The sequence below is a fragment of the Phaseolus vulgaris genome, chromosome 2 (assembly GCF_051622355.1).
Source record: "Phaseolus vulgaris cultivar YP4 chromosome 2, ASM5162235v1, whole genome shotgun sequence".
NCBI classification, from domain to species: Eukaryota; Viridiplantae; Streptophyta; class Magnoliopsida; order Fabales; family Fabaceae; genus Phaseolus; species Phaseolus vulgaris.
In genome coordinates, this window is record NC_143499.1 from 35,575,821 (window position 1) to 35,598,610 (window position 22,790).

The 22,790-nt window shown below is 34.4% G+C and overlaps 3 protein-coding genes across 4 annotated transcripts; 2 read left to right on the plus strand and 1 right to left on the minus strand.

Annotated features, from left to right (window-relative positions):
* Window positions 1–6,271: 6,271 nt before the first annotated feature.
* KASI (3-ketoacyl-acyl carrier protein synthase I) lies at window positions 6,272–12,612 on the plus strand. The gene is made up of 7 exons (XM_068613566.2): window positions 6,272–6,804; window positions 7,074–7,505; window positions 7,908–8,081; window positions 11,096–11,209; window positions 11,306–11,407; window positions 11,980–12,046; window positions 12,139–12,612. Exons 1-7 carry the CDS (start codon window positions 6,358–6,360, stop codon window positions 12,204–12,206), a joined length of 1,404 nt encoding a protein of 467 aa, XP_068469667.1. The 5' UTR covers window positions 6,272–6,357; the 3' UTR covers window positions 12,207–12,612.
* Window positions 12,613–14,181: 1,569 nt separating this feature from the next.
* MCM3 (Minichromosome maintenance (MCM2/3/5) family protein) lies at window positions 14,182–19,861 on the plus strand. The gene is made up of 17 exons (XM_068613563.2): window positions 14,182–14,442; window positions 14,525–14,634; window positions 14,768–14,976; window positions 15,650–15,780; window positions 15,858–16,096; window positions 16,184–16,420; window positions 16,501–16,655; window positions 16,741–16,949; window positions 17,066–17,231; window positions 17,311–17,513; window positions 17,753–17,812; window positions 17,901–17,990; window positions 18,468–18,643; window positions 18,916–18,993; window positions 19,092–19,233; window positions 19,318–19,420; window positions 19,559–19,861. Exons 1-16 carry the CDS (start codon window positions 14,377–14,379, stop codon window positions 19,375–19,377), a joined length of 2,331 nt encoding a protein of 776 aa, XP_068469664.2. The 5' UTR covers window positions 14,182–14,376; the 3' UTR covers window positions 19,378–19,420; window positions 19,559–19,861.
* A 962-nt stretch (window positions 19,862–20,823) lies between these two features.
* LOC137811726 (krueppel-like factor) lies at window positions 20,824–22,484 on the minus strand. 2 transcript variants are annotated; one of them, XM_068613564.2, is made up of 3 exons: window positions 22,345–22,484; window positions 21,772–22,062; window positions 20,824–21,161 (listed from the first exon to the last, which is right to left on the minus strand). In XM_068613564.2, exons 2-3 carry the CDS (start codon window positions 22,022–22,024, stop codon window positions 21,127–21,129), a joined length of 288 nt encoding a protein of 95 aa, XP_068469665.1. In that variant the 5' UTR covers window positions 22,025–22,062; window positions 22,345–22,484; the 3' UTR covers window positions 20,824–21,126. The 2 variants fall into 2 exon arrangements, with proteins under 2 accessions (XP_068469665.1, XP_068469666.1); XM_068613565.2 differs by having other exon boundaries at window positions 21,772–22,042; window positions 22,345–22,462.
* Between the last annotated feature and the right edge of the window lie 306 nt (window positions 22,485–22,790).

The following is a 22,790-nucleotide window of genomic DNA, read 5'->3' on the forward strand; positions in this document are numbered from 1 at the left end:
ATTGACTCATAACACATAGACACTTGACTCTACTTCCGAAAGACCCGTGCGTTGACTTAGACTCAGAGATTTGCACCTGTCATACTACATCAATGTGAAATCCACACAGCTATGCGCATAATTAATCTCAATATCATCTCTCTCCTAGTATGACAGGGTTAATTCATATAACAGGTCAAGTTAATTATCTTTCAAACAACTTACCCATTCATATGAACCTCCTTCGACTCTCACCACCTGAATAACTTCATCTATATGATTCCATTATCTCAGGAGAGTCAGGATATCTCCTTCTAGACGAATCCCTAGTCAATGCGCATCCTAAACAATCTTAACACGGTATTTTCTTTCTTGAAAATACTATGTCTTGATTAGAATTCATATTTTGAACCTCAAAATATCCACCATCAAACAATCAAATCATACCAATGTTTAAAATTTCCCAAATACACAACAATTCTTTGACTAATCATATAAATGTCTAATTAAAGAGATTTTCAATTAACTATACATGAAATAAAAGTTTACATACTTTATAAGAAAAACTATATAGAAATAAATAAATCAATCTTTTAAAAGTTGTACCGCCCTGGTAGTCGGGAGTGATGACGTGGCATCCTGCTACAGTATAGGCGTGTTGGCAAGGCGCCAGGCTGGCAGAAGGGAAGGAAGTCGGGGGGCTCGTGAAGCCGCCAGTTATTAAGTTGGCGTGTTCCGATCTCCAGCATATCAGAATAGGCGATCACCGGGTTAAAGATGAAGTCGCCAGATGTGAACTCAGGCGACCAAGCGGTTGGAGATCGCCAGAGAAAGCACATCGCCGAAGATGAAGGAGAAGCAAATTATGAAGGCGGCCGGCGAGACCACAGGGAAGGTGTATGAGGACACCCTAACTCGCCAATTCCAGTAGAGATCGCACTCCCAAGTTAGCTATGCACTGGGCAGTACCATGCATAAGTAACTTAGCCAAAAGGAGAGTAGAAGCAGCGCCAAGTCAAGGAGGCTCCAGATGATGGCACGTGTACGACTGGATGCGAGCCACGTGTCCAGGTCTGTAACTGCCAGGAGAGAGAAAACAACCAGGTATATAAGAGTTCTCAACAAACTTTCTGAGGTACGCACGTTCAAATTATACTCTTTACGCTTGCGAGTTATAGAGCTTACTGTGAGAGAGGATTTGCACGGTTCTTGTTCTCTTAGTATTTGGTGATTCGGTCACTGACTTGGGCGTTGGAGTGCGATCGGCCGCAGCGGCGCCGCTCTGTTTCTTTGCAGGTTCTTGAGGTGGATCTCGAAGAGGAACGGAGGTGTGAAGCGGCGCGCACGTCGATCCTTTGACGAGGCAGTTTCCAGCGTTCCGGTCAACAGGCAGGATCAAAAGCAAATAAAAATTAGTTTAATATATATTTTATTTTTATTTATTTATTATTATTTTTATTTTTTTTAGACTTTAGCTTGAACTAAAATTCGATAGCTTGAGCTAAAATCCACCAGAGAACACCCAGAATTTTAGCTTGAGCTAAAATTCACTAGCTTGGGCTAAAATCCTCCAGAGAGCACCCAGAATTTTAGCTTGAGCTAGAATTCGCTAGCTTGAGCTAAAATCCTCCAGAGAGCACCCATAATTTTATAGCTTGAGCTAAAACTTGCTAGCTTGGGCGAAATATGCAGAAAAATTCTGCATAACTTAATATACCTATTAGATTATAAATCAACATCTCATTCGATTTCATAAATTATAAATTTACACATTACATTGGTATCCTGTTCAGCATGATACAATCACTCTCATTGAATCATTGAGTTATTATCTCCATCTATACATATATATGATTTCTAATTCTACAACCATTTAAATCAAACAACCAATTCTCAATCACAACACTTTCAATTTCAATCAAACTACAATCTACTCAAAACAAGAATTTTTGCAACAAAATTTGGAATTGGTGACCACGTCACACTCACATTCAAATCTTCTAACCTAGGGTTCTATTGAAGATTTTAAACTAGCTTCCTTACCTGGACTTTAGCAGATGCTCACTAAGAGTTCCAAACCCACCAAAAGCTTAAGGATACCCTAACCTGCACCATAGAGTCATGATCATAAATCTAACTACATCACTAGGACCCTGAGCTAACAGAGACTAATTCTGAAGATAAAAACCTCACATGCAAACTTAAATTAAAAGGCAACCCAACCAGATCAAAACTAACTCAAAGGAAAAATAGTCAATAATGAACTTACTCTATCTAAGATTTTGATCGGTCAATCTTGTAGAATTCACTGTCAGGAGTTCAATGACAGACTCTGATCATCAAACTGACGAAAGAGGAGGTCATAATCTAAGAGAGAAGGGAGAGGAAAGGAAAAAAGGAACAAAAATGAACATACTCTATGAAAGATTCTGATCGGTCAATATTGGAGATCTCGTTGCCAGGAGTCCAATGATGGACTCCGATCATCAAACAGATGAGCGAGGAGGTCGGGATTTTAGAGAGAAGGCAGAGGAAAGGAAAAATGAGTTTTTAGAGAGATGATAGTTCTTTTTAAAATGAAACTTGAATAACTAAATTTCTATTTTCACTTTAATAATAAAATATTCAGGTGCCATTTTAATTGTACCATTTCTATTCTAAGACTATTTTTCTCGGTCCTTACATTAATATTATTAATATTTATTAATATTATTAAATATTATAAATAGTGTTAATATTATTAATATTATAAATAATGTTAATTTTATATATATTTTTATTATTAATGTTATTATTACTAATATTATTAATTTTGTTATATTACTAATATCATTAATATTATTATTATTATTAATATTATTCATATTATTAATATAATACTAATTATATTATGTACATTATTATATTAATATTATTAATTTTATAATATTAATAATATGTAAAAGTTAGTTATGATTATTATTATTATTTATGAATATTAATTATGATTTTATAATTTTTCATATTATATTAATATTTTTAATATAATGTATATAATTATTATGATAATAGTTTATAGGTAATAGAGATTCGTGCGTGATAGTTTATAGGTAATAAAGATTTGTGATAATAGTTGGTAGGTAATTGAGATCCATAGGTAAAAGTTGGTAGGTAATAAAATTCGTAGGTAAGAGTTGGTAGGTAATGTTGAATCTACCTACGGATTCAGAATTTGTGGGTAATGTCTGTAGGTAATATTGTTCGTAGGTAATGCTGAATTTACTTACGGACTCAAATTCGTGAGTAAAAATCCGTAAATAATAATGATTTTTTTTAGTGATCACATGTTACCATTAAATATTCTTTTAATTGTGTTTCAGCTTTATATTCAATTTTTTCATCCATTATAGAGTATAAATCAAAGATAAAGTGAATAGTAAAGATACATTTGAGAGAAAAAAATAATATATGTTTTAAAAATTACAACCACAAAACATTAGAAAATGGAGCATTAAAATTTAAATCTCACATTTTTTATATTAGGTAATTTTCTTCCTTTTCCCTACTATTTTCTATTTTTTATTTGTGACAGATTTGTTCCCACCGAATCAATTTTAATTTTAACAACGGTGTTTTGATCCGTAACATTTGTGAATTACCTCTCCACCTACACAAGAATAAATTTTTTTTCATGGCAGAAAAACTTTGCAAACATTAATCAAAGGTCATAATAATGATTGGGTCTAAAAAATCACAATATGATGAGATAAATATCTCATTAACTACCTCTTAATTGGTACCAACAGTTTTTTTATTGAATTGAATAAAATTGGTTCAATGAATTAACATATTTCCTTCTTTGAAAGGAAATCTTGTGTGCAGATCTTAGGTAGATTATTTAATGTAGAGATGACGCATGTGATTCATAATTTTTTAAAATGGAAAACTCAGTTAAAAATAAATAACAAGTATAAAATAATATAAAATTTCCTTTAAAGGTTTTTTTTGAAAAAAATATTTTTTATTTTCCTTTCTTTCTCATTTCTAATTTCAAGAATAATAATTTAAAATTAAGATAGAAAATAAAAATTATAGTGAATGCAACAAATGAAAATTAAACTAGTAATGAAAAGAATCCAAGGACGGTGCTTTCACTTTCCCGTACCGTCATTGTTATTATCGCTTGCCTAACTCTAGGGCTTTGTGGTTGAAGGTGTTTTGGATAAATTGAGAAATACAATAATTTTTATTTTACATTACAAGAAATAAATAAATATATACATATATTTAAAGCAATTAAATATTGGTTAAGGAATGAGAGTGTAAATAACAAATAAAAATAATTAATTTCAACTTTGAAAAGTAATAAACAATTTATTTTAAAAAAATACAAACATAAAAAGAAGCAAAGATAATGTATTCCCTCTATCTAGATTCAATAGAAATTTAAAAGAAAATACATAAAAAAAAATTCATGTAAATTTTAAAAGTTTTAGGTTGTTGTAAATTTTTTAAACAATTTATAAAATATGAAATCATAAAATTTAAAATGATTTTATAGATTTAAATGAATATTAAAGTTACAGTGCTTAAAAAGATTATAAGTATTTTATAAAATTTTAGTTTTACTTAAATTTGATTTATCTATTACATTATCATACAATATTACAGGAATCAAAATATAGTTTAATGATTAAAAATACTGATATTACTATACTAACATTTTGTAAATTGTTGACTTTTGTGAAATTAAAGTCTAGAGTAAATAGTGATTAATTTTCATATCTTCTTATTGAGAGTGTTTCTTGAACATAAAACAAATGTGTATTTGGCCAATGATATTTAGGTTATATCTTAGAGAAATATAAACTAATAGTAATGAATAATTTTGTGTACTCATCTATAATTTAGAAGTAACAGTAAAAATGTACTTGTAATCATTGTTTAATTAATAAAATTCTTTATAGTGATAAATGATATTTTGACGTAATTTATGTGAGGATAAACTAATATAAAATTAAAGTGTGCCAATATATTTTTGTTTACATGTGTATAAGTTTTAGGTTGACTTATAAAACAATTGCAAAATTATTTGTGAACATCATGTAAAAACTATTACATGATCTCTTTCAGCGTCTAATAATTTATATTGTGAAATGTTTTTTAAAGTATTTTTATTAGTTCTATTATTCAACCTTTTTCTAGAGATAATCCTAGCCATGTATGTGTGTTAACATTTTTTCATTCATAATCTTAGTTATAAACAACAGATTCAGAGTTATAATATTTGTCAATTAGTAATTCTAAATATAAATATTCGTTTATTAATTTGATAAGAAATTTATTAAATATATTTTTAACAAAAAAAGTTATGAAATGTTACACGTGTTAAACACTAGTTTTACTTAAAATTGCTTTGTTCTTATAAAGATGAGAAGGTTTGGAAAAGACTAATTTCTCTTCCTCCTTGCTTAGAATCTGAGATGTAACCATCACAACGGTTTCTATAAATACACTCCCACATTTTAAGTCAACAAAATGTATTAAAAGTAATAAACGCATGATAAATAAACACTATTTTAATATTTTGATTTTGATTAATATGAATTAAGAGAGATTAGTGTTAGGTAATGTTAGTTTAGAGGATTAATTGGTATCCAACATGATGAAGGATCCTATTACAACATGGTTAAACACAATAATGAGAAGTTTGGACATTGTTAATGTTTTGGCTTAGAATTTCCAATTAATGAGAGCAGCACAACAAACATCAGCTTTGTCACCTTTGTTATTATCGCTTGCCCATGCTGGTCCATTTAATTTTATTTTCTATTATTATGATATTAACCAATTCAAAACACCTTTTTATTATCTCTTCTTTAATTTGAACGATTCCAATACACAATATTATTTGTTATCTCTTATTGCGTTCGTAAAAAATTTGGATATGTAAATACCATTTATCTGTCATATGCGATTATAAAAAATGTAATATAAAATCTAAAACTATAAAATGTGTTACGAGACAAGTAAATTAAAAATGGGTGGAATTAAAATTCCTTTATTTTAACTTTTATACATTTTATTTTATTTTATACTTGATATTATCTAAATAAAATAAAATTAAAAGTAACATATATTTGTTTGAGTATAAGTAATTAGACGTGGAAACATAGATGTTTAATACTTGTGTGTTCGTATTCTTTTTATGGTTAAAATTTAATATTTTAATTTAGTACATTTATTTAATACTTTTTTTTTATATATTTATAACCTAATTAATAATTTGAATGAAAATGAAAACATAAAAAATGAGGTGCAAATAAATAGTTTGATTGTGTAGTTGCAATAGCACAGAACGAAGTAGTTTGAGTTCACTGCATCGCATTCTCCGCCATCATGCAAGCGCTACACTCCCCCACTCTCCGGGCTTCTCCGTTGGAACCGCTTCGCGCCCCCAACAATGCTGCCAACAGAAGAACCGCCGCCAAGCGCGTTTTCTTCGTCTCCGCCACGGCGGCGCCCAAGGTCTCCGCCCCTCAGCGCCAGAAGGACCCCAAGAAGCGCGTGGTGATCACCGGAATGGGCCTCGCATCCGTGTTCGGCAACGACGTCGAGGGCTATTACGAGAAGCTCCTCTCCGGACAGAGCGGCATCACCGCCATCGATCGCTTCGACGCCTCCAAGTTCCCCACCCGCTTCGGCGGCCAGATCCGCGGCTTCTCCGCCGAGGGCTACATTGACGGGAAGAACGACCGCCGCCTCGACGACTGTCTCCGCTACTGCATTGTTGCAGGCAAGAAGGCCCTCGAAAGCGCCGACCTCGCCGCGGATAACCTCACGAAGGTTTCTCCTTTTCTCAGATCTATTATCTTTTCGCAATTCTCTACCTTTTCTTTCCTCTCATGTATCTTCTTCCGAAGACAATTTTGTTCGACAACATTTTTTCAGGATACTAAATGTAAACACTTGTCCAAATCGTAATTTGCCACATTACAGGAACCAGCTTCCACTAGAATCTTGTTAAAACTTTGTTTAACTGGAATCTCTGATTTTCTGGTTCTTCATTTTTCTTGTGGAAACCCTATTTAACTTGAATTTCTGATTCTGTGCAGCTTGATAAGGAGCGTGCCGGTGTTCTTGTGGGATCCGGAATGGGAGGCTTAACGGTGTTTTCCGACGGTGTTCAGGCTCTGATTGAGAAAGGGCACCGGAAGATAACGCCGTTTTTCATTCCGTATGCTATTACTAACATGGGTTCAGCTTTGCTTGGGATTGACCTTGGCTTCATGGGTCCTAACTATTCCATTTCCACTGCTTGTGCTACCTCCAATTATTGCTTTTATGCTGCGGCGAACCATATACGAAGAGGGGAGGCTGATTTGATGATAGCGGGTGGAACTGAGGCTGCCATCATTCCCATTGGGTTAGGGGGTTTCGTCGCTTGCAGGGCGCTTTCCCAGAGGAATGATGACCCCAAAACTGCTTCAAGGCCGTGGGATAAGGAGCGTGATGGCTTTGTTATGGGTGAAGGTGCTGGAGTTTTGGTAAGGTTACGTTCACCTTTTGTGTTTCTTAGGTCCCTTTTCAATGAACTTTTCCGTTTTGTAAGAGAAGAAAAAAAAAGGGGAAATGAATTCAGCATTTGACCTTTATACTAGCTCAATTCATTTTACTTTCTTATTTTTTCATCGTATAATCATTTAAATACGTACGAAGAAGTTTTTCTGCATAAGGACTTTGTAAGTATAAACTGTAGGATCTTTTTGAATTTATTAAAGTGGTAAACTGCTTAGAAAGTAACACTAGCTTTTTCAGTATGCTCATTCCCTGTTCTCCCATGCAATCCCCTTTTCCTGTGAGTGTTTTAGGAAATTGCTATTTTGTATGGGTTTTTGTTATATGCAAGCTAATTTTTAAATCTTATAAGGGGTACTTTAAAATGATAGGTGATGGAGAGCTTGGAACATGCCATGAAGCGAGGCGCTCCTATAATTGCTGAATACTTGGGAGGTGCTGTTAACTGTGATGCTTATCATATGACTGATCCAAGGTCTGATGGACTTGGTGTGTCTTCATGCATTCAGAGCAGCCTCGAAGATGCTGGTGTGTCACCTGAGGAGGTAATGTTTTTCTCCTTGTACTACTTTTCTTTTTCTAGCTAATTTTTTCCTTCAAAAAGATTGGTGGTTTCTCTTCTCCAGTTTTTATTAATTGTATTTCTCTTCAAGGATGTCTCCCTAGTTGACTCTACCTTTCTGTTATCTTGCTTGCATATTCCATGTGTCATCAATATCTTTGTGGTATGGTGGGGGATGACATAGCATATATATAGAAATGGTAAACATTTCTTATGCTGCTATGCAATATTATTTACAGTGGGCCTCCCAAGATTTTCTCTTCTAGCATTGAGGTTTGGATAAATGACGGCTAAGAGTTTAAACAGTTGCTAATACCCAATTAAATAAAACAGGATGCTCATTATGCTTATAAAATACTTATCTTCCTATTCAACCATTAAACTGCTGCATGGTTAGCAGTGTCAGGAAATAACCCGAAAAACAGGTTTACCTCGGGGAAGAAAAAGAAAGAGGGATGGATGAGAATGAGCACCTCAAGTGACTAATACCTGGAGTGAGAGAGTGGTATAATTTCCTTCACATGGCAAAAGGATATAGGAAGGTGGGAGAAATCTGTTAGAAGAGAGTGGGATGATAAAAGGGGAGGAGATAGAAAAGGCAAGAAAGATTCAAGTAGTGAGAGAATTGGAAGGAGAGACCAAAGCCTCCCATGAGTCTCGGGGGCCAAATGTTTTCCATTTTATAGTTTCTGTTCAGTTTTTTCTCTTGCATTTGGGGTATTGTAGCTGATGTTGCACTGAGATCTATAGCATACAGTATTTTTTTGGGTGTTTTTTACGTAGTCATGCCCAGTTTCTATCAATTGCTATTTGAGCTTCCTATTTTGGTAGTTGTGAAGAGTAACGTGCATATGAGCAGTAGAAGCTCTGGATATGAAGAAGTCAATAATGAAATGTTGTGACTCCTTCAAGAGGGATCTTGTGGGTTAGGATCTTGGGATAAGGGTTGGAAGGTGAAAGAAGCTAAGGGGGACCAATGGGAACCAATCTCAGCCATCAATGACCTAAATGATGGTTTCTTTTCTATTAAAGTATGGGTCTGGCTGTCCGTTTTCCCAACTGTACTCGTAGCTTGTAAGCTGAAAGTTCCAGTGGACAACCACATTTAACCTGTATTACATACTTCAAAGAAATCATTTTCTGCTTCTGCAAGTAGTCGGCCACTACCTAGGCATCAATAGGATGAATGAGAACACTTAAGTTCAACCAAATAAGGTCTTGAATATTAGGATTAGCCTAGATGCAATATTGATGTTCTTAGGAAGTGGCAGAATCTTCTTTACATTCCTTGAGAACAAACAAGGTGAAACTGCGTGGATACCCATAAGAATAAAAGGTAGAGGAGGCAGAGAATTTGTAACACACGTGAGGAAGGTTGTTAAACTCCAGAGTTTGCAAGCTTGTGGAGGCTCCATAAACACAACTTGTAGATTCAATTCATAAACTACGAACAGTCTTCTAAATACAAAAATTGTATAAAAAAAACTTAACTTTAGCATCCAAACAAAATAATAATATTATGTTATAAAATAATAAGAATAATGTTAATTTATTGACAGTGTAAAATATGTCATTCAAATAAAAATGACCTTTGGTATGCCTTTTGAGGTAATTATTGTAAAATTAACAAAATTATTATACTTTGTGGTTTGTGATTAGATTACGTATAAAACATTTTTACATTGACCGTGCATAGACTCTCTTTTTTCAGATATTGAATTTCCAACATTCTACTAAATAAAGAAAACCAAAATAACAAAGTATTTAAGTGTGATAGTAAAAATTAAAATTGTTCATAAACAACCATGTTAAAATATCGCAAGGTAAAGCTAGTTTGAAATTCAGAAAGAACACAATTGTAAACAATTTCAGCTTAGACACAACAGGGGATAATCAAGTGGGGTAGTCAAACATTCAGTGTTATTAAAACTTTGCACAGTTCCACCAAGCTATTGAGGGGAGGCACAAGACAACTCAGCACAATAGGGAATGAGAGAACGTACAAGACCACAATATCCATATGAGCTGGTTTTTAACTTTCAATTAGGTTCAGTTCAACTACAATAAGGGAAGCACCAATGCACAATAAGGAACAATGGTTCCTGGTTGCAATGTTGGGGGGTCCTTTGCAGGGGGTTGTGATCGCCATAGGTCTGTTGTTGCAGATTGTGGGGTGGTCATGTTTTAGAGGTCCCTGTTTGGTTGTTTGAGCTTGTACTTGCACCAATAATGCAAATGCAGCAGGAACACACAGCAGGGTTGTCTTTTGATGCTCTTGTACCTACCCTGTAGAGAAACACTTGCTATATAACACAGTAGAGAAACCCAGCGTTAAAAGTCTGTTTTTTTTTTTCTTTTTTTTAAGTGGAGAATTTCAGACTTTGCTGAAGTTTATAGCTCAGCCTCAAACTTGTGAGTTTATCCATCCAAGTCTAACAAGTAATGCACAAATGTAATAAAAGATGAGTTTACATACTATTCAACTTGCTTCTCTAAGAGTTCAAACGGGTTAACTTTTGAATTTGCAAGACATCTTTTTTGTACTGCTATCAGTGTTGCATTTTACACTTTTCAGTCATCTTTTTTTCTTGTAATCATGGGTATGATTCTGACATTACAGAATTACACTGATTTTAGTAGAAAAATGATAATATTCAGTATGTGTAATTGTGTTGCACCATAGAACCCTTTTTTTTTTCTTAGAATGTGTGAGAAACGCAACTAGTAGAGCATAAATCAAAGTATGTATCTGAAAGTAAGGCCCTGGGCTGTTGCAGCTTATGCAAATAATCCTTTAATACAGAGTTACTCCCTCAACTTTCCAAGAGAGAGGGGCTTAAGCTACTAATGGAGCTAAAATGAATTTTGTAATGCCATCCCTACATTTTTCTGTCAGTTCTAGAAGTTAGTATCAATGTTTTGTTATTTTTATGTTGTTTCTGATTCAGTCATACCATAAATTTGCAAAGTGAAACTGGGAAAATTGCTTCTTTTCAGGTCAACTACATAAATGCACATGCAACTTCCACTCTTGCTGGCGACTTGGCAGAGATTAATGCTATTAAGAAGGTTTTCAAGGACACTTCTGGCATCAAAATTAATGCCACCAAGGTATTATCACGCTGGTGACAGCTTTCTGTTTTCTTGGTTATATTGGATTGTTTCCTTCTCCAGGAACTGACATACATGTTCTTCATTTTGTATCAGTCTATGATAGGGCACTGCCTTGGTGCAGCTGGGGGGTTGGAAGCCATTGCCACCGTTAAAGCCATAACAACAGGATGGCTGCATCCAACAATCAATCAATTTGTACGTTTACTTAATATTTTTAGGGTTAAGATTAATTTGACTGACTGCATGAACTTTTGATATTGTAAGCTGTTATTTATCAGTGTCTTTTTTCACATTTCCTTAGCCATGTGGGCTCTATTTATTGGTATGGCAAAGTTTTTTCTGGAAATGATTGGAAATCGTACTAAGGAATTTGCATATATCATCAACTTATATAAACACTCGTAATAAAGATGTGCGAATTATTTCACATATTAGACTGGTATATAGGGATGGTTAGTTTGAGGTCCTCGGGTTGTCTGAGCCAGATTCCAGTGAAGATCATCTTAGTATTAGTTATCATCATTCATCTTAGTGTTAAAGTTGGGAAGTATTGTTTTATGTTGCTGCGTGACTGGTGGGGCAGAAATAGCTGTGGACTTGTGTTTTTAATCGTGATTATTACTCGCACAAGCAAGCAGTTAGGAAAATATTATGTCCTTTTATTGTCCCATTCTGTTTTTGAGAACCAAGCAGTATCATTCATTTTTATATTCTTTCTGCATTGTTTCAATTTTAGAGTTAAAATATGTACTTGGTCTTGAGTGCAGAACCCAGAACCGGCAGTTGATTTTGATACAGTGGCAAATGTCAAGCAGCAGCATGAAGTCAATGTTGGTAAGATTCTAATTTCTAAATAATGCAATAGGCAATTCCTCCACATTCCATAATAATTTGAACAGCAATGATTGATTCTTTTTCTATTTCAGCTATTTCAAATTCATTTGGATTTGGTGGACACAACTCTGTGGTGGCATTCTCTGCTTTCAAGCCCTGATTGCCCTGCTTAGTATTTGCAGTTTATGTAGAACACGGGTTTAAGTCAATTGAAATTTTGTTCTCTCTACAACTTTGAGGCTGTTTGTTCTATTTGAGCCCATCATTATATAAAAGCCGTAGGCCTTTAGTTCAGTTTGTGGTAATTGTGACTTGACAGTTAGCTATAAGACTTTGTTGTGTAGAACTTTTTGAATGTAGCTCGAAGTCATTAGTTTGGAGGTATACAGAGGATAGAATGAGCATTCTTCCATATTGTTTGAGTAAAGATATTTATCATCAAACTTGTATCTAAGATACTTGCTGATTGCTATAAATCATTGTAGCATCAGGTGGTTTTATTTGAATCATTCATGAAAACATGGTGATACTCAATTAGAGTTAGGTTTCATGAGTTTCTAGATAAATTTGTGATCTCTAAATACTATACTTTTTATGCATTGTTAAGGTAACAGTTAAAGATTATGATAATAATATTGTTTTCAAAACAATTATTACAAAAGTACAGTCTTCCCATACATAGGCAATGCATATTTAGACTTGTTAATATATTCTACTTAAACTTCTAAATTAGATATTGAATATTTTATTTTAAATATAGTTTTGGTTGATTAAGGCAATGGTTATAATTGATTCAATCCGGTCAAAACAAAACATAACAGAAAGTTAAATGCTAAATATATTGAAAATTGAAAATAAAAAATAAAAAATAAGTTTTTCTATAAAACCGGATTTTATTAATTTATGATAATTATTTATACTTTCATTTCTTGTTTATTTATTAAAGGAATCGCATAACTTTATTCATTCATGAAAATATATTTAATTGAAGTTTTTTGTAATAATTTAAGAAAAAGCACATAAATATAAACTATCAAATTCTTTATATTTTTTTATTGGTATATATTTTAAAAGTTATACCACCTTATAAAATTACTTGTTTTTAAGATGGAAAACTTGTCCAAGCCAAATCGCTCTATATCAGATTGGATTAAAATTTTAAACTAAGCTCCTTAGATGATTGATCCTGAATTTTAAATGATAGAATTAATTTTAGGTGCTCAGAAGTTGCGGCAAACACTGAAAAGTAAATTAAAAAATGCTGAAGTAGAGATATGTTTAAAAAAATTAAATGCACATTTCTTACCAAAAAAAACTGTCAAGAGGAATCTAACAAATACAAATTTATTTATTAATATGACAATTAAAAAAATTCATGGTAACAATAATGAACAGACATATTTCGTAATGGTGACAATAACACTGACATAATGATAATAATAATACATAATAACAATGTAATAATGAGATGATAATAGTTGTGATGACAACAAGCTATAATTGAGACAATGAAAATTATATAATGATAACAAATTTTTTGATAATAATAACGAAAATAGTGTTGATTGTTAGCAACCATGTTGTGGTAGTGATGCTAATGTGATAGTTATAGAGATAGTACAATACTAATGGAGATGATGCATATCGAAAAAGTGATAATAAAAACAAAATAAATTATGATAATAATAAAGAAAATGAATGACAACAACAAATATGATATTCAAAAGTGATAATAATGATTGTAATAAAAATTAAGTTGTGGTGTGAAAAAAAAAAGATTGCAAGCGTAAAATATTAGAAAAATTATTAAACTAAAAATTATAGAAACTTCATTCTTAACTTTTTTTACATTTTCATTTTTTTAAATATAAAAATAAATATTTTAATAATTAAAATAGTTTCATTCAAATTTTATTTTCTGATTTAAAATAAATTAAAATTCCTACTGAAAATTGATTTCTGAAAAATGGAATTCCATCACTAAAATTTCAAACATAAGCTAGAATTGGAAGTGAAATGTGTTAGTTTTTCCTTTTCCTCTTCCAACCAAACACTTATTTTCTAACCACAATTAAAGATTTCAGTAATGTTCTGTGTGGGTACATAAATTATATCAGTGAGTGCAGAGAGCAATTGGGCCTTGGAAGTAAGAAAGCCCAGGCACAGCGCCAAGTTATTGTTCCCGCCACAACGCGAGCACGAAGCTCGATGTTCCCGCCAAAAACAGAGCCCTAGCGCCAAATGAAAAAGAAGCACCACATCGTTCTCTTTCATTCTTCTGATTCCACCATTCTCTGACGCTCTCTCGCTAGTACCAGAGGCCTTCCAAAATGGACTTGAGCGAAGAAGTTAGGGCAGCGCATAAGCGAGAATTTGCCGATTTCTTGGATCAAGATGTATGTCTTATTATGCATTCTTTCTTCTCATTTTCTGTGTGGTACTTTTTCCTCGTTCTAACGTTTTGTGTCGAATCATCAGGTGGGAAAAGGCATTTACATGGACGAAATCAAAGCCCTAATCAACCACAAGCGCCACCGCCTCATTGTCAACATCTCCGATCTCCACAACTTCCGCGACTTGGGTAACAGGTTAACACTTCCCAACACTAGTAATTAGTTTTTACTTTTATACTTTCAATTCTTTGGAGTTTGATTGTGTGTGAAGTTATTGTTTGCAGTTGGTGTTTCTATTTTTTTTAAATAGATATTGGATTTTTTGCAGGATTATCAGGAGTCCAAGTGAGTACATTCAATCGTTCTGCGATGCGGTGACGGACGCTACTCGTGCTATTGATCCTAAGTATTTGAAGGAAGGGGAACAAGTGCTCGTGGGATTTGAAGGTCCCTTTGTTTCTCGCCGAGTCACGCCAAGAGAGCTTCTCTCTGAATTCATAGGTTCTATGGTCTGTGTTGAGGGCATTGTCACTAAATGTAAGACTACCTTCTTTTATATTTTTTTGCCCCTTTTCATTGTTTGTCATAGGTTGAGTGTTGAGTGCAGCTGGTTTCTCATTAAATTAGGGTGTAAAATGACTAAATTCCAATTCCCAAGTTGATTGAGGGCATTATCTGAAACCTTATTAAATAAAATCAAACTCACCGCTGTGTGGCTTTTTTAGTCCAATTTCTCTCTGATAAGTTTTACTGGGCTTAATTAGTGGCTTTGGGAATCATGTTCTATTTTTGGTTATTTTGAGTATTCAAAGGATTATCTTTTGTCATCGTCATTGGTAGTATGGTCTGAGTGTATTTTTGCCCCTTTTAGGTTGACAAGTCTTCCACTTCATATTTTTATCTGACCTACAAAGCTGTTATTTTATTTGCAAGTTAATATGTAACAAGTTGTTTAGTATGTCTTGAGTGGCATGTTATTCACTATGCTATGTGATAATGATGGAAATGTGAATGTCCTTTGCTGGTAAAAGTGTGTAATTTATTTCTCTTAAAAGCAGCAGTTTGGTTTTATCTTTAGGTTGTTCAGTGTCCCGCATTAATTATTTTTTACTGTTCAACAGGGGATAAATTTATGAACTAAGTTCTAAAATTGTGAACAAATACTCTGGTTTAAGAGTGCAGGGATCTTACCCTTTATTTTAATTTATAGGTTCTCTTGTAAGGCCGAAGGTTGTTAAAAGTGTTCATTTCTGCCCCACCACGGGAAACTTCACTTCTCGCGAATATCGTGATATTACCTCTAATTTGGGTTTGCCCACAGGATCTGTTTACCCTACAAGGGTAATGTCAAGCTCGTTGTTCTCTAATTTTTTTTTGTCTTCTCCTGATGATGAAATTTACTGACTAGATCTTTGTAGGATGAAAATGGCAACTTACTTGTGACCGAGTATGGATTGTGCAAATACAAAGATCATCAAACCTTGTCCATTCAAGAAGTTCCTGAGAATTCTGCTCCTGGTCAACTCCCTAGGACAGTGGATGTCATTGTAGAAGATGACCTTGTTGATTCTTGCAAGCCTGGAGATCGAGTGGCAATTGTGGGAGTATATAAGGCTCTTGCAGGGAACAGTAAAGGCAGTGTGAATGGAGTGTTCAGGTAGCTCCAGGATATATACTGACAATTCCTTTGCACTCCTTTGCTTTATTGAACCGAAACTTGATTGATTGATTGATGTTCATGCAGGACTGTGCTCATAGCCAACAATGTTTCTCTTCTCAACAAAGAGGCTAATGCACCAATCTACAGCCCCGAAGATCTCAAAAACATTAAAAAGATAGCTGAAAGAGATGATGCATTTGACCTGCTAAGTAATTCGCTTGCACCTTCTATATACGGGCATTCTTGGATAAAGAAAGCAGTGATTTTGTTGATGCTTAGTGGAGTGGAGAAGAACTTACAGAATGGCACTCACTTGCGAGGGTTAGTGTTTTTGGCTTGATTTCCCTTCTCTCTTTTAACTTGGTATAAAATTATAATGCTCGTCCGTCTTGCTTCTTTAGTGACATTAACATGATGATGGTTGGTGACCCCTCTGTTGCCAAATCCCAACTCTTGAGAGCAATTATGAACATTTCTCCCTTGGCCATATCAACTACAGGCAGGGGTTCTTCTGGGGTTGGTTTGACAGCCGCTGTTACTTCAGATCAAGAAACAGGTAAAAAGATCATTGTCATGGGCTCCATGCATAGTTCTTTATAACATTTTGTCATCTAAGGAAACGATTCTAACTTCTTTCTCAGGGGAAAGAAGGCTAGAAGCTGGGGCAATGGTTCTTGCCGACAGAGGCGTTGTCTGCATTGATGAATTTGACAAGATGAATGATCAGGATCGTGTTGCTATACATGAAGTTATGGAGCAGCAGACTGTGACTATTGCTAAAGCTGGTATCCATGCATCACTGAATGCTCGATGCAGTGTGGTTGCTGCTGCAAATCCCATATATGGAACTGTAGGTGGCGTTATGCTGCAATTGGCTGTGCAGTTTTAAACTATCCAATTTCCTGATATTGTACTGAACCTTCAATTTCTTTTCTAACTTGTGACCTTTTATTTGCAATTCTACAGTATGATCGTTCATTGACTCCAACTAAAAATATTGGACTTCCAGACTCCTTGCTTTCTCGATTTGATCTGCTGTTTATTGTGTTAGATCAAATGGATCCTGACATTGATCGTCGAATCTCAGAGCATGTACTTCGTATGCATAGATTTCGTTCTGCTGTTGATGGAGGTAAATAAGCAGTTTTCCAATGCTTTGAGACGTTCTTATACTAGTTAATTATTTTATTCAAAGTAGCTTAACAATATAGGTGAGGCAACGATTGATGGGAGCTCAAGATATGGAAGAGAAGATGAAGCTGATACGGAGTCGTCTATCTTTGTCAAATATAACAGAATGTTACACGGGAAGAAAACTGAAAGAGGTCGCAAACGAGATACGCTTACAATTAAGTTTCTTAAGAAATATATCCACTACGCTAAGCATAGGATTCAACCTGAACTGACTGATGAGGTTACGTGCCTTTTCTTATTACTATAAGCAATTCCATCTTTCATGATTTATGATTATTTCTCTTTAGAACTTTGTAATTTATCCAAGTTAATGTACGTTCCGTCTGCTATATTTATGTTACAATTGCCATAGTTGAGTGGTTCTGATTATTTTTAATGTTCGTTACGCTTCTATTCCCGTCCATTATTGTGTAGACATATGACTAGATTTAATTTAACATTAATTGACATTGTCCACAGGCGTCTGAGGACATTGCCACTGCCTATGCTGAGCTCAGAAATGCTAGCTCAAATGCAAAGGTTAGCATTCAGAATTGAAATTGGCGCTCTGCATTCGAGCCATTGTACAACATAGGTTTCTTATTGATATAAAGCTGACTTTATGCAGACTGGAGGAACACTTCCCATAACTGCCAGAACTTTAGAAACCATCATACGTCTCTCAACAGCTCATGCCAAACTGAAATTGAGCAGAAAGGTACTTGATTGGCGTCACTTTTTCAGTGCTCCCTTCTCCGTTATTTATAATATAGTGACATAAATATCTATTTTGGTAACAAGTCCAGGGACAATGTTAACTAACCTTTCGTCTATCTAATCATGCTTGGAAAACTATTCCAAGCTAATCTGTGGTTATCCACTAGTTTTTTTGCTGGTGGACTAACGTGTTACTTTCAACCAAAAATAATGTTGATATCTCCATTCAGTGTCCAATATTACTTTAGTAAGGGTTTGAAAAAAATAAGATTCATCCTTCCAAATGCAATTCTATCAAAATTAATTCTTCTAGAAGTACATTTCCCGTAACGGAATATTACTCCAATTAATCAAATCCGCACTTGGCATTCTCCTTAGCTGCATTTTTCTCTTTCTCCTATTGCTATTTTACTTATAGGAATTATTCCACTGTTTTGTTCAGTACACTTTGTGATTGAACCAGCACTTTTCTTTTCAGGTTTCAAAGTCTGATGTTGAAGCTGCTTTAAAGGTTCTAAATTTTGCAATATATCACAAAGAACTTACAGAAATGGAGGATCGTGAGCAAGAGAGGGAGAAAGAGCTAGAAAGGAAGCGCAAGGCTGATCACCATGAAAATGATGGTCCTGATCGTGGTCCTAAAGATAGAAGAGGGTGAGCAATAATTTAAACAAGTTGCAAGCATCTTTTTCATTCTAATTATTACTATAATTTAGATTACACGAAAATTCATTTATTGCCATTCTACAGCAGAAGCGTTTTTCTTTGTAACTCTTTATTACCCTCGTAATTTAGTATCCTTGCACACTTGTAAGCATTAAGACTTCTTCGTTGCCATGTAAATATTGAGGGGGTTGATGTCTAGATTTCTTAAAACATATTTGTCCATTAATGATCTATTAACTGGAGTCATTTTTTTTTACTAGATCAACATTAACAGCAGATGCCATTGAAGTAGATGATACCTCAGCAGCTGAAGCTGATGTTGGACTCACCCCTGCAAGGTCAGTCAACTGCCGATTCCTGCCTTGCAATTGTTTTCTTAAATTTCTTTCTGTGCTTCAACTGTTTCTGACGTAAAATATCTTATGTTGACATGCAGAATTGAAGCATTTAATTCTCTATTTGGTCAGCATATGCGTGCCAACCGCCTGGATCTCATAGCTATTGCAGACTTAGAGAATGTTATCAACAGAGGGGCACATTCACCGTACACCGCTGCAGATATACTACTCCTATTAGAGGTATGATCTTCTGATGAATTTCTGCTTCCACCTTCCCAACACGAACTTCGTTACTAGTGCGTTTTGTCTTTTCTGAAATTTCAGAGGTTGCAAGATGACAATAGAGTGATGATAGTTGATGGAATGGTGCATATGATATCATAAAATCTAAGATTGTTGCACAATTTCTCAACGAAGATTCAAAAGGGTATGCGATTTTACAAACTGATTATTATCATTAATTGTCATTGCTAAATATGAGCGCATTGGTTTAATTGGACGTGGATGTTTACACAATTTGCAATTGTAAAACTAATTTTTCATCATAACTATGGATGAATTTCAGGCAGCGGATTTTGCCGCCCGGGTAGGATGGAGTTCACAACTAAGGGAGACAAGAGAAGGATTTGGAATTTCCAGAGTTCATATATTTAAGGGAGTTCTTTGCTAACACTTCAACAAGAAAAATAGCTTATGCGATTGCAACTGCATATTCTTCACAAAACATTTAAATTATGAACTTTGTCCTCCCCAATTGAGTTTTTTTACTGTTCATAATTTGATGCTGGCTTATTGCTGCTCTGCCAACTGCAAAGTATTCTGTTAACAATACTTTAGAACTGACTGGTCTCACCATACTTTTATGTTCCGTCACTTGCGATACTTTTTTTTATTGGTACCTAATAGGATGTGGTTGGTAAAGTTTAATATTTAGTAAAATTAAAGGAGAAATGAAAAAGAACAGCTTGAAGCATGTGACGCGAGCTGAATTCAATTATAAACTTGTGATTTTTGAACATTAACAAGTAGACCCTTTTAAACCTTTGTCCTCTATAAACTGGGGGAGGATCAAAATATTATTTTATGTTGCACCTAGTTGAATAAGAAGACTTCTGGCGTGATTAAAATTAAAGCAGCAGAATATCATTACATATACGAGGTCATATAGAAGTAACAATCAATTTAACGTACTTAATAATATTAATGTATAAATGTTGCATAACATGCTGAATGTTACCAGAATCCAAAATACTTTGGAGAACACCTATTCCTGATTCATGATTGGAAGGTTTACATTGGTTATATTGGCCTCAGGGCAAATTACATTGGTTACTTACCTGGCTATACGCAAATGAACACATCCATAAACTAGTAATGAAACACGTAATTTGTAAACAAAATATTTGTATGGTTACGAAATAACAAAATTTGCCCCTGTAACATGCAGAAGGAGTCATTTTCTGCTAGGACTGTAGGAATGCTGTTTGGCAAGCACTTTTCAAGAGGTCCATAACTCATAATAAGTCGGGGGTGCATGAATCCTTATTTCATGTCATATTCGGCACATTTTCATGCTGCTTTCCTCTTTAAGTACAGGCAGTAAGCAGCCCCAAGAATGATATAATAGCGTGGATTCACTTGGTTAGATTTTTCTTTTGTTTCTTCGGCATTTGCCTTTTACGGTTCTAACCAAAAAGCAGAATTGAAGAAATATGAACGGCACGAGTATGTTATCATTATACGATTATTAACATGGCTCCTTGTTCCTTTGTGTTATTTAAAAAATGGCAATTCCATTGCAACAATTGCAATAATTTCGTCGTGTCAGGGTTGGCACTTAATAAGCTGATTGATTGAATCATTCTGGAGTGCGTGCTTAGAACCGTCGAAATGCTAATCTTAAATAAAACAATAAATCTAGCTGCCATATTTATTAGAAATGGCAGAGAAATCTCTCCAAGTATTTACCAAGACACCTCCCCCTCAATCCTGCAGCTATCCAAGGATCTTTATATCATCCTAATCCCTGAAACTAATAATTCTGGGAAGTAAGGATTGCTGAAGAGACTAACATGTAAGGAGGAAACGATAGAGGCAGCAATATGTGACATTAGTTGTCCCAAGACCAATAGTTTATTTGTCAAATTCCCATATAATCCCTCCATCTTCTGCAATGCCAAAACAAAAGACCATTACAACAATGTCTAATTCAAAATTTAACAGTAATGCCGTTGTTGTTTAAACTAAAACTTTGTCATTGGCAACGATTATTATCCTCTGAGAGTTGATAAAAATGACAATGAGAAACTCAAGGCAAGCTTGCCGAAGATCCATTCAACATCACAAAATACATAATTATGTACATTGACTTCAAATTTTTTAGAAGTACTTTAATCTAGCTTCTCAAAAACTTGCGGGATAAGCTCAATTCATTCTATCTTCTCGTTTAACGATTCTTTTATCTAAATATGGTCAGTCTAAAAAGTATGCGAACAGCCTGTCTAACAGCAGTGATGTTTCTAGATGCTAGATGCCATCCATTCAGTTAGGCAATTTTGTTTCTTAAACAAAAAATGGACGATTGGGGCAAAAGGTTTAAGAAGAAACTAGCTCTCATGATAGTAGTGCTCACTCAACATTGTCCTCTAGGAGAATCAGAAATGGTTTCCAAGAAAGATAGGCTTTCCATTTGGTAATTCAGAAGACTAACATAACACATTGGTTGGTGAAAGGAAAAAAGTGTATAATCAGAAAGGAAAGAGAAGGAGGTGAAAATACCTTTAACTTTTTTTTCAATCCAGGTCTCAACAACCATTCCGGTTGCTACACCAGCACCAATGCATGCACTGCAAAATAAAATGGCTTTGGGAAGTGGCCATCGAGGAAGGAAATAGAACTCAGGAATTTGCCTAACTCTGTTTGGTAATCGTTTCTTCAAGGTTGGTGGAGCACTAGGATTTTTCTGCATTTCACTACCAACAGCTTTCCAATCCACCCCTTTGAATGGGTCTTTTGCATCTTTACTTTCCATAACGCCTCAATTCCAAACCTTTAATTCCACAAATTATGCTGGTCGTGAACCAAAAAGCCTCAGAATTAACAAGATAATAAACGCAAGCAAAAACAAAACAAAATCCACTGGTTTTTTAAACAGAATACATGATGAAGAAATAATTACAAGTAGAAAATCATAGGAGGTCGAGTGAAATAGCAAAAATCAAAGAATACTGAAAATCATAAATTTAGCCAAAATGAAAACTGAACATGTAAATTTTTGGAGTCTTGGAAAATAGGCTTGGTATTTTATCCATTTCCTTTCTCAGAATTTAGATTCATGGTAATCAAACGCACCTGGGTAAAAAATTCGTGGTTCTCTCTTGCAAGCTTTTGTCCGTTTTGGGTGTTGATCTTATCCTCTACGTTAATCACAACAGTCTTCGGTCGTATTAGGGTTTCTGCTGTTTTTTTCCTCTTCCTATTTTGGATGATTCCCTCTTACTTTAACTCTAACACCTTTTTCAACTTTTGTTTCCTGCACCCGCACAATTACTAAGTGCACTCTCATACTAACAAGTGAAAAATACTAAACTATCCTTCTTCACTACACCACATGTCGTTGCTGTAATATGAAACTCAGACACTCCTCTTAAATGGCGTGTCAGTGTCCGATGTATGACACATGTATGACACGCATCCATGAAGTGTCCAATTCAAAAAGTATTTGTTAGATGTATGATAATTGTAATACGGTTCTAACACAATTTGAAAAAAAATACGTTAATTTTTTAAAAATTCAA

Bases quoted from the DNA above. Each gene is read 5' to 3' on its own strand.
- KASI (XM_068613566.2), top strand. From the start codon at position 6,358: ATGCAAGCGCTACACTCCCCCACTCTCCGGGCTTCTCCGTTGGAACCG. The intron at 7,506-7,907 runs GTAAGGTTACGT...TTAAAATGATAG, and splicing joins GTGAAGGTGCTGGAGTTTTG to GTGATGGAGAGCTTGGAACA. The intron at 8,082-11,095 runs GTAATGTTTTTC...GCTTCTTTTCAG, and splicing joins CTGGTGTGTCACCTGAGGAG to GTCAACTACATAAATGCACA.
- LOC137811726 (XM_068613564.2), bottom strand. From the start codon at position 22,024: ATGGAAAGTAAAGATGCAAAAGACCCATTCAAAGGGGTGGATTGGAAA. The intron at 21,162-21,771 runs GTATTTTCACCT...TTGGCATTGCAG, and splicing joins GATTGAAAAAAAAGTTAAAG to AAGATGGAGGGATTATATGG.
- MCM3 (XM_068613563.2), top strand. From the start codon at position 14,377: ATGGACTTGAGCGAAGAAGTTAGGGCAGCGCATAAGCGAGAATTTGCC. The intron at 17,514-17,752 runs GTTACGTGCCTT...CATTGTCCACAG, and splicing joins AACCTGAACTGACTGATGAG to GCGTCTGAGGACATTGCCAC. The intron at 18,644-18,915 runs GTGAGCAATAAT...TTTTTTTACTAG, and splicing joins GGTCCTAAAGATAGAAGAGG to ATCAACATTAACAGCAGATG.